The sequence below is a fragment of the Schistocerca americana genome, chromosome X (assembly GCF_021461395.2).
Source record: "Schistocerca americana isolate TAMUIC-IGC-003095 chromosome X, iqSchAmer2.1, whole genome shotgun sequence".
NCBI classification, from domain to species: domain Eukaryota; kingdom Metazoa; phylum Arthropoda; class Insecta; order Orthoptera; family Acrididae; genus Schistocerca; species Schistocerca americana.
Genome location: NC_060130.1, coordinates 619,673,951 through 619,691,069, shown reverse-complemented (window position 1 = coordinate 619,691,069; position 17,119 = coordinate 619,673,951). Strand labels below are relative to the sequence as shown.

The window sequence follows — 17,119 nt, the reverse complement described above, 5'->3', positions numbered from 1 at the left end:
ACAGAAAAGAGGATGGTTGGACGCAGGTGGTAGGATCCTAAAGACAATGTTTGGTACAGATGATGCAGATGACATTGCTAATGTCAATAAAGCATTACAGGGGGTTTGGAAGGAAGCAGAAAGCAACCAGGAGGCAGTGAATTTTCACGCAACCCAGCTCGCCATTTTGGAAAGCGGTGTGCTGAACAGCACTTGGCAGCTTTGTGAGTTGCCACTGCTTTAATGTCATATATTAGATCATCTGCTGAAACCATCAATTGCAACTTGCATGTTATTGGTGATCACTTGGACAATACTGATGCACAATTAATGATTGCCACATTACAATGCAATCTTGGTGACAGCTTGACGGATACTCGTATTGAAACTGTGGGATTGCAGGAAGCACTTGCCCGCCACACACGTGCACCTTACACCATTTCAGCTACCAACAGAACGATTGTTGACGTGTTTCAAAGAAAACCAGACTGCTGTGCTGGTGCTTTTGGGACTTATTAAACCAGCAAGGGAGGAGTACTTGACTGTGTACTAGACTGTGTACTATCACCTTACGAGCCAGCCGAGAGGGTCTCACCTGGAAGTCAGTGTATAAATATTGCTAACTTGTAGAGACTGCTATTTGGAGTGCTATGCAGTACACGCACACCCAGTGGCATGGGAGTCTTTGCGGAAGTACATCCGAGGTGCAGGTGCAGGAGATCTTACTAGTGGCACCAGACAGACAGTCATACGTAAGAGTTGTTACACTGTCCCACTGGACCGGTTACCATCTGCTCTTCAAAGTTAGTGCTTACAGTGCTGAAGTCTTGCGAGTTCGCATTGTTTCATTCCCAGTTGGGGATCACGGAATGCCCTAAGGAAGTACTGCCAGAGGAGGGTGAATTCTTCCAGTGTGTAGGACAGCACATGTTATACTCCGTGGCAGAGCCGACATTCGTTATTTGTACATGTTACAAGCAGGGGAAGTTAGGTGACACACAAAGGTTGGTTGTGCACGGTCAAGGATTAATACTCAATGAAACTCATTGTGGGATATCTGGACCCATTTTCCACTTACTAGCTGTGTTAACAGGAACCATAGCCATCAGTATGGTCAATTCCTTAATTTATGTACCTGACCTACCTTCCTCAGTTTTGCTCTCTGAACACCTTTTGTTTCTTAATGATACCATTGATGAGGACCTGCTTACCTCTCTGGATCAGATGATCGCCACCCAACATGGTCATGTTACCATGGAACATCTCTTAGAGCACATGAAAAGCTACAGAAGTAAGCAGCAGCAGCAATTGGTAGTCATTGGTTCATCAACATTAGTGGCTTGTGTATTCCTTCTTGTGATCGGAGTTATATATTTCTTGTTCAAGAGAAGATTTGCCCAAATTCCTCCCCTTCCAACCTTCAGCCCCCCGCCCCCCTTCTCGACAAGGCAGTGTAATGAGTAAACGGTCATGAAGGCAAAGACGAAGTGTGCTCAAGGACCATAATGAACTATAGTATATGAGAGGGAGAATTGTGGTGTAATTGGTAGTGACAAGCCAAAATATATAGCTTCAAAGGACGTGAACTGTGTAAATATGGTACAAGTCCAGTATTGTTAGAGGGTTCAAAACCATGTAAATAGAGTCAAGTGTAAATAGATGTAGGGGCAGAATGCTGGGACGCATTCTTTCCGTAGAAGGGGGTTGGATGATTAGAGTAATTAAGTTAGTTAGAGGTAGGAGTTTTACAGTAATGAAGTTAGTTAAAATTTGAAGGAATATTGGGAGCTAGAGGTTGTATATGTGTTACATTCTGTTGTGCAGCTAAGTGGTATGGTACTGTTATGCAGGTGGGTCAGCGGAGCGTCAAGTTAAGCAACATGAAGGAGAACACTCAGGGTGTATACGCCCCGGGACATCCGGGAGGTCCAGGAAAAACCTGTGAATTTTTTCATCCAGGACAAATCTGGGAAAAACCTGGGAATTTTTTAGAATTCCGGGATTTTTCATTGTTTTAGATTTTAGTTAAAGTTTTGTAGGTTTGACGTGTAAGATCTGATACGCTGACAAAGAACTTTAGTCCACTAATGCTGAATAATACTGCAGCAATGAAACATAAATCAGAGAATAACACCAAAATAAAAGTTTAGTTGCATAGAAAATGGGTAATTTACACAATGCACAGACCAGTTTGCCGACACCGAAAAGTGTCAAAGGCTTTAGGTCGAAGATTATGCAATACGTCCGTAACATCTAGTGTGCATTCAATGTGCGTGACGTCACAATTCTTTACATTTCTAACAGATGACCAGAAAATATTACGAATAGTGGCTTGAGATGCGTTACTTTCAAAGTAAATTTCCACGCAAGATGATTTATATTACGTGTGAGAATGTGCAGTGAATTTCTTAAATCACAGGGCGTTATAACTCTCATTCAAAATGTAACACTTTGAGGATCAGCGATTTGAAGAATGTCGGGCCCAGAAGATAAGTCATTTATGCCACTATTTAAAATTTTACCGGCACATTTGTAATTGGTATGACTTAACGTGTAACACACGCTAAAAAAAGACTGACCTTCAAGTTAGTTTTCATATTTAATGTTGTTCTTTCATAGATAAAACATTATGCAATTGATGGCAAAAAGTGTAATTGACCTTCAAAAAAATGTGCATAATGTGTCACTGAGCAATGTCACAAGTCTCTTCATGCCAGAACACTTTACTTTTATACGCAACTGATAATCATTTTGGCACGATTTTAATTGCCAAATTAGAGCCTGTTAGTAGGCCCACGGACTTCCTATCATTGTAGGACTAATAACAGTGGATGCCAATAGACGATGCAATTCTCGTTCGTACATACACTTCTACTTACGAGTTAACCGGTGTAGAAACGCACTTTGCTGAGTTGAGCGAGCTCGGCCTACCTTCGTAATGTAAGCGCCGCGGCCTGTCTTTCTCGTAGGTCTCGTGCTCTGAATAACTGCCGTCATTCGCTAGCGAGATCACATGGCATGAGCTATGACTGGCTGACAAAAGGGCATCGCTCAACGCGATCTCTATTTTAGAGTTTCGGAAACTGCCGTGCTGTAATTTGTGGAATTTGTGTATATACTTTAGCAATACGAAAATAAACTCTGTGCATATTGTCTCGCATCAAACAACTTTCCAAATGCATTGTTTTTCCTGGATTTCGTTTCCTAAGATGCTGGGACGTCCTCCGCCGTTTTACAGCTCCGAGGGAAAGTATACTGTTACTTAACCCGGATGTATTTTCACCCGCTTTATACGTAATTTCATCCAGGAGAAATAGTGTTTTTAACAGGGAAATCCGGGGAAAATCTGGGAATTTTTTTTTCTTGTCCACGTAGACACCCTGAACACTGTGTAACCAACCAGTAGAGGACATGACAAGAAGCAGCTTGCCATACACCAGGTTTCAGCATTGAGGGCAGTAATCGGGTCAGTTATGCCAGCTGAGCAACAGCAGAATATTGCACTGACCTACTGGGGAGGAAGAAATACAAACATCAGTGGTAGAAAGCCGTATTTAAGGTCCAGCAGCTAGCTCATCATTGTCGACTGCCTTTTTTTGCCACTCAACACCGCCACCAACTCGGAGTCGTCACTGTCATTGCCGTCATCATACTAGTCACTGTTGTAATGCAGGTCGATGCATAGGAGGTGCCACTGTGACACCACCTCTGTAATTGTCACTGCCGCTATCGTCAGATGCTGTCAGCAGGCAGCCACCTGTAATTGGAGTCATTGCCTGGAGTGCATTGTTGTAATGTATTGTCACCATCATCCTGAGACATTGCCTCCACAAACATGATGACTGGGACTGGAGCCAGGGACCCTGGCCTGCTGCCACCAGATAGCCGCCACCGGGGTGTTTGCTGAGACTGGGCACTGACCTGTGCAACTGCCACCCAGCCACGATCATAATGGGGGCCCACAGCACATGTTTCCAGCCACTGCAGTACAACCCTGCAAGGCTGTAGTGCCACTGCCAGGGCAGTTGATTCCAGTTACGCCAGTGCAGCTACAGTTGCAGCAGGGGCACACATTTAAGTGTCTGCTGGCCCCCTTCAACGGCGCTGAGAATATTGCAAGCAGAAGCATACCTTGCCCAGAGGGCCAACAACCGATGTATTGCAGTTGATTAATAAATGTTGTTATTCTGTCAACAGGAGTCATCCGTGTACACATCCCCACAATCCCCTTCCTCACGGCCAGCAGAGAACCCAATGGCAATGGGCAGTGGAGTACCATGCCTGTTTACAGTAGTATAGTAAAAAGTGTCAGCTACTCCTCATCACTCTGAATAGTATAAAATACTTAACTGTCATTGAGTGTTGCTCTACAAAAGTGTCTACTATTTTCATTTCATGCTTGATAGTACCAGGTACAGACTACCCATTCAATATGATGAATATTGTATTATACTAATATATAAGACATAAGTATCACTCAAAATTAAGTTTTGTAGTTTGTGATCCAATCAGAATATTTCACTACGTTGTATAATGTTGTTAGTAATGCTTTATATCTGATTTCTTTTGCTTTTAGAAGTGATTCTTCATGCAAACTTGTTGTCAGAAATTTGTATTCTTTCATCAGGCCCAGTGAGTAACTGTGGTATAATGCTTTTTACTGTCATTTAATTTCTTACAGTTCATGTATGCAATGAACTGAGTGAATACCTTGCAGTTCGTCCTCTATAGCAATGCCGGCACAATGGTCATTTTGACATCCATGTATCGATTCATGAAGAACTTAATGCTGATCAAAAGTGATATTTAAGGTATTCAAGTAGATTTAAGTTAACAACATTTGCAGAGGCATCTAATTCCTATTACATAGATTTAGCACTGTGAAACCGTATTCACTTCGCAACTGTTGCCCTGACATATGAGTCCTCCATGATGAATAAATCTCAAGTTCATATTGTTGACAGTCAAGTCAGAGCTCTTCACAGACATTTGTAATGGAAGAAGTTTCGTATTTACAAAGCAGACATCTGTGACCATTAACACAGCTTACTGAGAAGAACTTGTGAGGAGACTTTAGGTGTAAAGTTTATTTTCATATTTAGATGAAAGTATTTATTTTAGCAATTTGCATCTGCATTAAATAAAATGGAAAATAAAATCCTAGAATGCACTTGTGCACAATGGGATTAGAACTGACTACTCACACTGTGCTTGCATCACAAGACATGTGTAGAACCACAGATCTAATGAGACCTGCCGACAGCAGCTCTCTTTCATTGTGATATTGGTCACTGAGCCTCATAACACAACGTTAAACAGTTGTTACTTATGTGCAGTGCAGCATTCCTGGAGCACAAAAATTAAATTTTCTGTCTCTGTGTCTCATATTACATGACAATTATGCAGCATAAGTCATTGAAGTGGAAAAGGAATGTGGAGTCAACTTGGTGGAACAACTGAGGACCACATGTGGAAGTGTGGTAGTAGCAACTATTTAGTGAAATACTTGTTACACTCGTGTTGTATTGGTTCTCAGAGAGAAGGCACCGTGAGCATGTTTTGTTTTTATGCAGTGTTATCTGCTGACACTTTCTAACATCACTTTTCACGCTATCGATATTTAAGGCATTCAATTAAATTTAATCTAGAATTTCTCATGTTTTAAGTTGTCCTGCATAGAATGGGGCTGTTAACACAGGTATATAATTTCAGCACAGGGATAGCCAAGGTAGTAATGTTAGTTTCTGCTCATGCAGCATATGGCATACGAAATATTGAGATACATAATCTTCCACGAGGAATAAAATTTCCCCAAAATAGAAATGAATAAAACACTTACTTTGATAGTTTCAACGTCAGACACTTTGCACCTCTAATTCAACTATGTCTACATCAACTGTGTGTACATGCGGTCTTGTGCCAAACACCAAATAGAATTTCACAAGTACCACGAGAAGTCAGAAATACAAGTATGTTTTTGGGGATGGCAGCAAGAAAAAATGCAATCAACCAATTATTCAGTGTTATACAGCAATCAATTCATTTGAGAATTCAGAATAGAAGAAACTGAAAATGATATTCATTATAACAGAAACCAAACAGTAGATGTGGTTAGTGTGTAGTTCTTCTTGCATTTTTGACCTTGAGATCTATATATTTAATGCTTTTGTTGTGTTCCTTTCTTCTTTGGTGCCTAAATGATAAAAGGAATCCTATAATGAAGGCATTCATGGCTGGCTGTTTCAGCTGCCGAGAATTCGTCCGGGTTGTATGACCATGGTCCATGGAACTCTTCTATCCCTGACAGTTCGTCCAAAGCTGCGTTGGACATCGGAGGTGCTCCGGGTTGTGCTGAGGAATCCTAATCCACCTTCTAACCTTTCCAATGACTTTTTTCACATGTTGTTACTTGGTATTCATAAAGCAGACCACTATGCCTGCTCCCATGAGGTACTGCATCGAGGTTGCCTGAAGGTTTACGAATTGTATTCAAATTTGGATGTCACAAGTGAAACACACACTAGCTGTGCAAATAAAAGCAAGAAGAAACCCTAATTTATCCATTGGAATAACGCATTTGAATAGCAGCAGAACAAAATCATCAAACTTAGTCTTCCATTTACAGTTGTAACACTATAACCAGGAGGTGAAACAATGGTAAACCAAAGTTGGTCACAAATGCGTAGTTGTCTGTAGCAGTTTCAGAGTCCATACTACAAATTCGACTGTTGAGTAATACACTGTAGTATGAATTTATCTATCTTCACAGTGTTAAATCAGCAGAAACTGTTGCAGAATTCTCCCTGCTTCACTGGCCTCCCATTGTTGTCGAGAAAATTTTATAGGATAAATCAGGCCACACCCACAAATCACTGTAGTGAAACCAGAGTTACCAAACAATGCCTACAACATTCCGAAGTATTGATTATGCTTGTGGTAAGAAGGATGTGCTATGATAGCTGGAATCCTGCATGATTGGATGTGCTCTCCAGATTTCAGGTATGTGTTGTGACTAGGTATCTAAAAAGAGTAGAAAACTGAATAATACTCAGAGTGTTATTCCAATTTCTGTGGATCTGATTATGGATAATGCATAGCTAGGGATAATATTTACATTTACTGACAGCAATCTACACGATTAAACAACAGCAGGAAGGCTGAAAAATACTTTCAGGAAAGGCTTCTTAACATTGAAATTTATCTCTGATGTTAGCATGTTTCTTTTGAGAAAAGCTGTTCTTGCTTTTAAACATTTTGTATTTGTTATACTTATGCCAGCATCATGCATTTTGCTGCTTACATGAAAAAAACTTCGTCTGCATCGTCTGACTTAATTCAACTACAGTTTATTGCCCCTCTATTTATGTATGTACCTCAAAAGAACAAAAAGTGTCATCTACACATAATGTTTACTGTGTGGTCACTTGGGAAGCTTTGCCAGTACATGTGAACAGCGTCTGGTGAACGAGCTTTTCAATTTGCAGTACACTTCAGACCAAAAGAAACAAAATAATAGGAAGAGCAGCAGGTTTACCGTATTGAGCATGGGCAGAATTGGCACAGTGCTCTGAAGTTGGTACAGTTTCCTCCCAATATACTATCTGATTGCTCCTATAGGTAAAAATAGTAGAAAAATATTGGCATATTCATATGGAAGTGTCTAATTCATGATGTAATCATACAAACTGTCAACAGATGTCTGTATGATCATGTTCTGCACAGAAGACGGCATTCTGATTAATGTCCGCTGCCGCCAGTGATGACGTCAGGACACTTACCAAATGAAGTAGTGTTTCCCGGTTAGTCCCACGCCCAAAATCATTGTGTACATAGTTACAGATGGTGCAGTATGGTACAGAGAAGACACCTACCAGGCTCTAAGCAGTGGAGTGCCATCAGAAGAATGGAAACAGGACAGTCGCAAGCTGATGTGGCCCGATGGCTTAATGTGAATCGTTCTGTTGTTTCTTGGATGTGGCGACAGTTTATAGAGATCGAAACTGTCCCGAAGATCAGGGCGGAGCCAATCATGTGGGACATCAGAGGGAGAGGACCGTTATTTGGCTGTAAAGGTATGACAGTACCACCTTAGTACTGGACGGCAACTGGCATCTGACCTCACTGCGCCCACTGGACATGTTGTACCGAGGCAAACGGTGTACAGAAAGCTTCAACAGAGTGGTCTTTAGAGACCTACTGTATGTGTACCTCTGATGCAGAGAAGGGAATGTCTAGAGTGGAGTTGCAACATGCCTCCTGGATGGTCAAACAGTGGTCCAATGTTCTTTTCACAGATGAGTCCCAATTTGGTCTGGGAGTGATTCTCGATGGCTTCACATGTGGAAAAAGCCCGATATCGAGGAGGACCCCTTATGGTGTGGGCAAGGATTATGTTGACCACTCAAACAGCTCCTTGTGAATCTGTGTGGGTGAGTTGGCAAGTTTTAACTGGTGTCAGGTGTCATGAACAGTTCTTCGGACCTCATGTGCAGTTGTTGCAAGATGCTTTGGGCCCAGACTTAATATTGATGGATGATAATGCTCGACCTCATAGAGCACAGGTTGTTGATGTTTTTTTGGAAATGGAAGATATTGCACACATGGCATGGCCTGCTCGCTCTCCCGATTTGGATCCCATAGAGCATATCTGGGATACACTAGGGAGACAGGTTGTGCCATGTCAGCATCCACCAACCACTCTCCGAGACTTGCGAGCAGCTCTGCAGGAAGAGTAGGCATTATTGCCTCAACATGAGACTGACAATATCATCCACAGCATACCTCCACGTTGTCAGGCCTTTATTGCTGCAGAGGTGGTCGCACCCCATACTGTGCACATTAACCAGTTGTCAGAATGAGTGTGCAAAATCTCTTAAGTTGGAACAAACGAGGAACATTTTTGTCTACTGGTATGCATGTTGCAGTTGGTTATGTTCTGTATTCTCTGCATCATTTCTACTGTACTATTATCTGTTTATATTGTTTTGTGACAAAATAAATGCAGCCTTGCAAAATTTTCTTTTGTTGCTTTAATTTTGTACACCAGTGTATTTCAGCTATGATTATGGCAGTGAGAGAGTGTTTACTATAGCAACATGTTGCCCTCATTGTTATAAAGTGCTTACTTTCTAAAATGGCAGCTGCTTTCAAAATCAGTTCCAGTTTTGCTGCAAAAGCTGTGTCTTATCATTTCCTTTTGCTACTACTTTAATTGAGCTGCTAATCCTGGCAAGCTGACAGGTGTAGCCATAGATGTCTGCTTCATGAATACCAAGTTACATCATCAACAAAAGAAGAGAAAGTCTCTGGACAAATTCGAAACAAGTGTCAGTGACATAAATCTGTATTTTGTTAATCATCTCAGTATCAAAAAAGACATGAAAAATTACAGAAGCAATAAACAAGCTAGCTAGTATGCATTACCTATGGCAGATCTTGAGCCAAAAAATATATGAAAGCTCACACTCGCACATTTGCCTATTTCTTCAGTTTTGCATCTGCTTCGCCGGCCACTGTGGCTGAGTGGTTCTAGGTGCTTCAGTCTGGAACTGCGCTGCTGCTACGGTCGCAGGTTCGAATCCTGCCTCGGGCATGGATGTGTGTGGTGTCCTTAGGTTAATTAGGTTTAAGTAGTTCTAAGTCTAGGGGACTGATAACCTCAGATGTTAAGTCCCATAGTGCTTAGAGCCATTTGAACCATTTGCATCTGCCACACATTCATTTTTTTCCCTTGTGAATCTTCAATTTGATTTGTTATTCTGTGGAATCGATGTATTAGTCAGTTATCAATAATATGCCCACATTTTGATGCTACTCCTGATACTCCAGTTGTGTATGATACAAGACCAGTCATAAACATAGACCGTTTGAGGTCAACAGTATATAGTATCTGAATGTTTCTTTACAGTTTGAACAAGGTCATTTTGCACACATTTTTAATTTTGTGAAAATAAGCTTACGCTGCATTCCAAACAGGAGAAGTGTGCAAATCACTTGTATTTCTCAATGGTGTAATCTGCTGTTGGTTTGAAACTGAGCCTTAGAGGGGACATCTGGGAGTGCAATTCCACTGACGACTGGCTGGAGGGGGCTGTGGATAGCAATGAGGATATTGTGAGTTGTCCATAAAGTTCTTCATGTTGCTAACTTCAGTTGAGACTTGGCAATATTGCTGCTGATGTTTGGCATCTCATAAGAGTTCATGCACTTTCAGGATGGATGCCAAAAGTTCCTGCTAAATTCTCATTATATTCTCTTTTGATATTGATGAAGTAATCTGAATTGTCATTGCATTTATATGACATTGAGATTGTAAATTTAATTTTTCGACCCTAGAAATGTCAGTTCAGATTTAAATTTCAGCTGGTTTTGTATTTCGTATCTGCATTAACTACCACCAGAGCAATAGCAGAAGACTAAATGAAACAGTGTCATGATTACTCTGTGGTAGCACGCTCGTCTCGTGATCTAAGGTAAAGGTAGGTGCTGGTTCAGATCTCATTGGACTACCTTTGTGTATCACTCCAGTTTCTTTTTCTCTGCAGTTAGGCAGAATGGAATTCAGTAATGAAAAGATAAGAAAATCTTTGTATTTTGCCAACTGAATGATCAGCCAGTTTTTATTTATTTTAAACCACCCACATTCCTCTGTTATGCAATAAACTTAATTCATTATTAGTATGTTATTGCTACTATTATTTTTATTATTCATTCACTCATAAAAGTTTTCCTTTCCCAATTTGGTACCAATGCACATGACTAGTGAATATGGAAGAATGTAATGTGGGTTGTTTAGCCATGCAGAATATACAGATTTATCTTGGCATCTTGTTTTCATGACAACAGGAAAAGCCCAATAAGAAAAGATGACAACGAAAGACTGGTCACACAGGCAGAACTCTGCAACAGTTTCTGTTGGTTTGGCACTGTGATGGCAGATATATTAATCAACAATTGAATGTGTGGTATGGGCTCTGAAACTGCCACAGGTAGCTACAAATTTGTGGGCATGACCATGGTTTACTTTTGACTCAACTGCTGGTTATAGTGTTACAGCCATGAATGGAAGACTATGATGATTTTGTTCCACTGCTGTTTGAATGAGTTATGCCAATGGATAAATGAGGGTTTCTTCCTGCTGTTATTTACACAACTAGTCCATGTTTCACTTGTGACATGCAATTTCGAATACAGTTTGTAAGCTTCTCACAAATGCTACCCAGTATCTCATGGGAGCAAGCATAGTGGTCTGCCTTATGAATACCAAGCAACAATACACAAAAAATGTCATTAGAAACATTCGAAGGAACAAACAGTGACATGGATTAGGATCCTTTGTATCATTTAGGGACCAAACCAGAGAGGAACATTATGAAAGCAATGAACAAGCTGTTAATTTTTGCATGAAATATATAGATATTAAAGTGAAAAATGTATGAAGGTGCAGAATTGCACATTGCTCACATCTTCTGTTTAGTTTCTGTGTTATTGAACATAATTTTCAGATTCTTCTTTTATGAATCCCCAAATGGATTGATTACTTGCATGTCGTCAAATAATTAGTTAACTGCATTTCTTCTTGCTTTCATCCCCACCAACATATATCTGCTTTCTAATGATACTCATGAAATTTTATTTGTATGTGGCTAAGACTGCACATAGATAAGTCAATTTCAGGGTGCAAAGTGTTTGATATCGTACTGTTTCATGACGTGTGGGGCAAGGTCGATTTCCAATTACTTTTTATTCATTGAAACAGCTTCCATTGCAACCTATCAAAGTAAGTGTCCATAAAATTCCTCAGCGTATGTAATCACATTGTCAGTATGAAAAATTCTTCGGACATTTCGGCCACTGTTGCAGATGGCTGTTGGAAGAATTTTACATATTAACAATGCAGTCACAAATCTTGAACAGTTTTATGGATATCAGCAGTGGCTGCAGAAGCATAAATTTATATCAGAGTAAGTGTTTTATTCATTTGTATTTTTGGGATATTGTGATCATAGTGGAGAATTATATACATCAATATTTCACACACTGTATGCTGCATGAGCAGAAACTAATATCACTAGCTTTGCTATCCCTGCACTGATATTATATAACACCTATGTTTACAGCCTCTTCTGTGCAAGACAGAACTTTCTAGATTAAATCTAATTGAGTGAATTAAATACAGATAGCCTGAAAGGTGACATTAGAAACTATCAGGAGATAATGCTGCATAAAATACAAAACACGCTCATGCCTCCCCTCCAAGAGCCCATACAACATGAGCGCAACAAGCATTTCACTACGTAGATGCCCCTTAGCCCAGCTAAGAATTGGCAAACTCATTGCAAATATTTAGAAACCCTTGATAGTGGATTTACTTCAACATGTTGTCTTGAGTTTTTCTGTTAAATTCACATTGCATTCCCTTTCCACGCCAATGACTTATGCTACTTGATGCTCATGTAATACAAGACACAGACAGAAAATTTAATTTTTGGATGCTAGGAATGTTGTACTTCACATAAGTAACAACTGCTTTTATCTATAACATTGCATTGTGAGGCAAAATGACTAATACCACAATGAAAAAGAGCTGCTGTTGGCAGGATCTCATTAGATCAGTGGTTCCACACATGTCTTGTGATGCAAGCATGGTGTGAGTAGTCAGTTCTAATCCCACTGTGCAGAAGAGTGTTCTAGGGTCTTATTTACCATTTTATTTTAATGCAGCTGCAAATTACTAGAGTAAATTCTTTCATCTAAATCTGAAGATGAACTTTACACATTAAGTCTCCTCACGAGCTCTTCTCAGGAAGCTGTGTTAATAGTCACAGATGTCTGCTTTGCAAATACCAAGCTTCTTCACATGAAGAGCTCTGACTTGACTGTCAGTAATACGAACTTGAGTTTTATTCATTATGCAGGACCCATACGTCAGGACAACAGCTGCGAAGTGAATATGGTTTCACAGTGCTAAATCTATGTAATAGGAATTAGGCGCCTCTGCAAATGTTTGCCAACACCAGCAATAGCAACTTCCATCCTCGCTTCAAAAATGGGCAACTTTGTTGACTAAAATCTACTTGAATACCTTAAATATCACTTTTGGTCAGCATTAAGTTCTTCATGAATCCATACATGGACATCAAAATGACCATTGTGCCTGCATTGCAATAGAGGATGAACTGCAAGGCACACAGTTTATTGCATACATTTACCGTAAGAAATCAAATGACAATAAAACACATTACACCACAGTTACTCTCTGTAGCTTGGTGAAAACATGAATTCCTGACAAAAAAATTGCACGAAGAATCAGTTTTAAAATAAAGCATTACTAATGACATTAAACTTCATAGTGATATACCCTGATTGGATCACAATCTACAAAAATTAATTTTGAGCGATACTTATGTCTTGTATATTAATGTAATACAAAACTTGTTGTATTGAACAGTTCGTCTGCACCTGGTGCTGTCAAGCATGAAATGAAAATAGTAGACATTTTCTGTAGAGCAACACTCAATCACAGTAAAGTATTTTATGCGATTCAGAGTGATGAGGAGTAGCTGATGCTTTTGACACAGACACAGGGAGCACATTGCCGCCATGGCAGTCGCTACTGGGTCCCAGAAAATGTTCAAAGGCAGAGAGTCTGCCCAGAAATCTTTCTCAAAACTGTTATTGGATGGAACTGTTATTACTGGTGTGTCAGAAAATGAAATACATATTTTTCTGTGCTACCATTACACTAAGAACTTCATCATTCAGACAAAGGAGCTTTAAAAATTCAAGCAACAAGCAGTTTCAACTGCAAAACAATACATTTAGATGACACACAGTGCACTGGAAGACCACAGGTGTACATGTGCATAACAGCTTGAGCAGAAGACAAGACTTCCTACAGGAACTGGCACAATGAAAGAACTTCACAGTTTGTGCAGGTAGTTGGACTTACAGTATTATAATTGTGGCCATGTTATTTGTTTCATGTTGTGATCAACATAGGCCTAGACTTTCCAGTGGTCGGTCGCTGGCTTGGTTTTGTGTCAAAGATTATACCTATCTTTTATAGTTGAAACATTGATGCTTTTTTTTCCGTCTATTCTCATACCTGGCGTTTGTATGTAGTCTATTTCAGCTGGCCAGAACCAAATGCACCTCCTACATGGCACTTACTTGGGTATATAGCAAATGAGAAACCTTCTGCTATTTTCAAGATATCTGGATTGAAGAAAACTGTTCCCCATAGTGAATTGACACCGTTTGCATTTGGACAGCAAATGATGTCACACAGTGCACAAATTGGAATATCGGTGGAACCTCTTTCAAATGTTCATCAGCAGGCGGCTCTCATCACCAATCAGGCAGCATCGTCCTTTTTGGAATTTGGTCAGAAAATGATCCAGAACTTCATAAACTTCACATCTAGTTTTGCTGTAACAGCCCAGCAGATTAACCCTGTGTTAAATGAGACATATGTGCCTTTATCTACTTTGCAAACCTGGTATACCAACTTCGAACGCCGATTGCAACAGAATCCATATTTTTGGAGATGAAGTGACATGTCTTTAGGCTTGGCTACATTGTTTGACCTTAGATGTAATTTGTATGCCACAAAATTTGAAACATGAATTTAATTTCAGGATAAAATGGAGGTGACAGAATTGGTACTATATTAATTCCTTCAAATGTCACCTTTTCTGTAGTATGAAATTTAAATAACAATAAATTGAAATATTTAAGTGTGTGTTTTATAAAATTGGATTGTTGGAAGGTACTGTAATGTGGGCAACATACTGTGTTGTAGTTTCTGGCATTATTGAATAAATAGTGTCTTACTATTTATTCATATATTTTTTTGCACTATCAGAGAGAAGTGCAGAGAGCAGAAGGTATTAGTCGTGCCCAGCACAAAAAAAAAAAAAAAAAAAAATATATTGTAGTGAAAGGACCAAGTAAGAGGCAACTTCTCTACATCATGCTGGTAACTGAACCTAAGAATCTGCACCTTTGTTTACCCCCTTCATTCAGAACAACTATGGATTTACAGCCAGCCTGCAAAGGCAACAAACAGTCATATATTCCATACTTGAGGCTGCTCAAACACAGTACTAAGAAGCAGCCACCAACTGTCAACAGTACAACGGCTGGCAAAACCCGAAGCATGTACAGTGTATGCCCAAAGATTCAAACTTTTGCCAACTACAACTTACGGAACCAAGAGCTAAAGATAAAGTGAACAAATAGTATGTGATATTATCATATTAACATAATTTAAATAATAGTTTACTTTTTATTGTGCATTTTATCCATAACTCTCAAAGAATGTTTTTTTTTTTGTCAGTTGATGTACTTATTTTAACGATAGTAGTTTGAGAATGTGCAATGTATACAATTCATTATTTTTTGTGTGTACATATTTTGTTTCTATTTGATCATTGATTGTTGTCTTTGATTATGGGAGTCCATGTTGAATGTTGTGCTAACAACTGTTTCAAGAGCTGTTAATTTGACATGTACAAATTATTTGTTGATGTGATATTATACTCTCCAGTTAATGCCACCACAGGCTCTCAGACTAGTCCTAGCAAAATAAACTGTGACTGGTAAATTTCATATTTCTGATTAGCTTAGTGATAAGGTTGATTCACACTGGCTGTCGTACAATGTCACATCAAAAGGTTTTTTACAAATTTCAGCAATTGCATCAACCGTTGATGGAACTTCAATGTAAAAGCAAAGGTTGTCTAGTGTTTTGACTGTTAACAGAATGATGACATATCATGACTGCATGATCTAGTACAGTCCCAGTATTTTGTATATTAACCTATTATCATCGTGCTTATTTGTGTTACTGACTTTTGTCCTTTATAATCTTAATTTTATTGCTCACAAAGCAAAAATTTGTATATTAGTGGGAACTTCTCCATCAGTAGACAGCTCTCATTACCATTTAGTCAGTGTTGTCCTTCTTGGAATTTCCATAATCCTAAGGCTAACTCTTGATGTTCTGTAAGACAGATGGTTTCACAACACAACTGATGTGACTTTTGACATTCCATCTTATGTGAGCCAGTTGCCACTTACAGGAGTAGTGGTGTTCCATGATGTGACATTCCATTGATATCCGGTGTGAATTACTGATTGCTCTATTCTCAATCTTTATGTTCCCCATGAATTAATTTTATATGAGTTCATAACTACAGTAAAATTCTAATTTACATACATTTGTTCTCTGTAAACTTGTGGTCGACAAATGACTGTACTTTGATAATAAGAGCTCTTCCACCCCCCCCCCCCCCCCCCCCCCCCCGCCCTCCCCCCCTTTCCCCCAAGAAGCAGAAAATCACAAATGTTCAATCAGTTTTCTGTTGTGTGGAAATTAATACCTCAGTTTTGTTTGAGTTACTGTGAGAATGTAAGTTATATGCTCTGAGTTTCCGTTATTGTTATTTCACAACTTATTGTATCCATAGTGTTTGTCTGGATATTATTATTTTTGTATTCAGTGAAGCAAGTTAAATTTATTTTTGTGCTTTTTTTCCCTTTTGTAATGCTGGTGTAGTTACAGAATACAAGTTTGTATGTTTTAAATATTGCTGTTTGGGAACTTTTAACTATATTTAAGGTGAAAATTTGACAGACTTCTGTTGTTTGTGAACTAAAATGTTTCTAAGGAAGGTCAGAAGTACTCAAAAGCATGAATAACAATACAGTATAACCAGAAACAAAGATAATCATTACAAAGGAAATATATGTAGCCACGTACTAAGGCTGCAATATATCTTTAGCCTACCTTTCTGTGGAGGGACAGGTGGCCATATCTTCACTTATTCTCATTGCACAAGAATTGTAATTTAATAACAGTGATTGCAGCAAGTCCTCGTTACATGTAACATTTCTGAAATCTGTTATTTAATGGTGGGAGTGTAGGCCATATTTCTATATATGGTCTGTGATACATATTTATAAAAAGTGAGTCACAGTTATAGAATCGCATGGCACATCAATCTTTATTGATCCAATGAACAATGGGATTTGTTCTTGCTTCATGTGTGAAAGCTTTCTTGACATGTATGTGGTGTTAAAATAATAGTAGATTGGTGGTAAGAGGTAATTCATTTTTAAATACTTTCTACATAAT

The 17,119-nt window shown here is 39.2% G+C and overlaps 1 protein-coding gene across 1 annotated transcript in view; it reads left to right on the top strand.

The window, feature by feature from the left end:
- Window positions 1–14,820, top strand: part of LOC124554921 (protein OPI10 homolog) — a 95,215-nt gene extending 80,395 nt beyond the window's left edge. The window contains exon 3 of the mRNA XM_047128611.1: window positions 14,104–14,820. Within this exon, the coding sequence (XP_046984567.1) occupies window positions 14,104–14,531 (428 nt within the window). The 3' untranslated portion in view covers window positions 14,532–14,820. The remainder of the gene's footprint in view (window positions 1–14,103) is intronic.
- The last annotated feature ends 2,299 nt before the right edge of the window (window positions 14,821–17,119 follow it).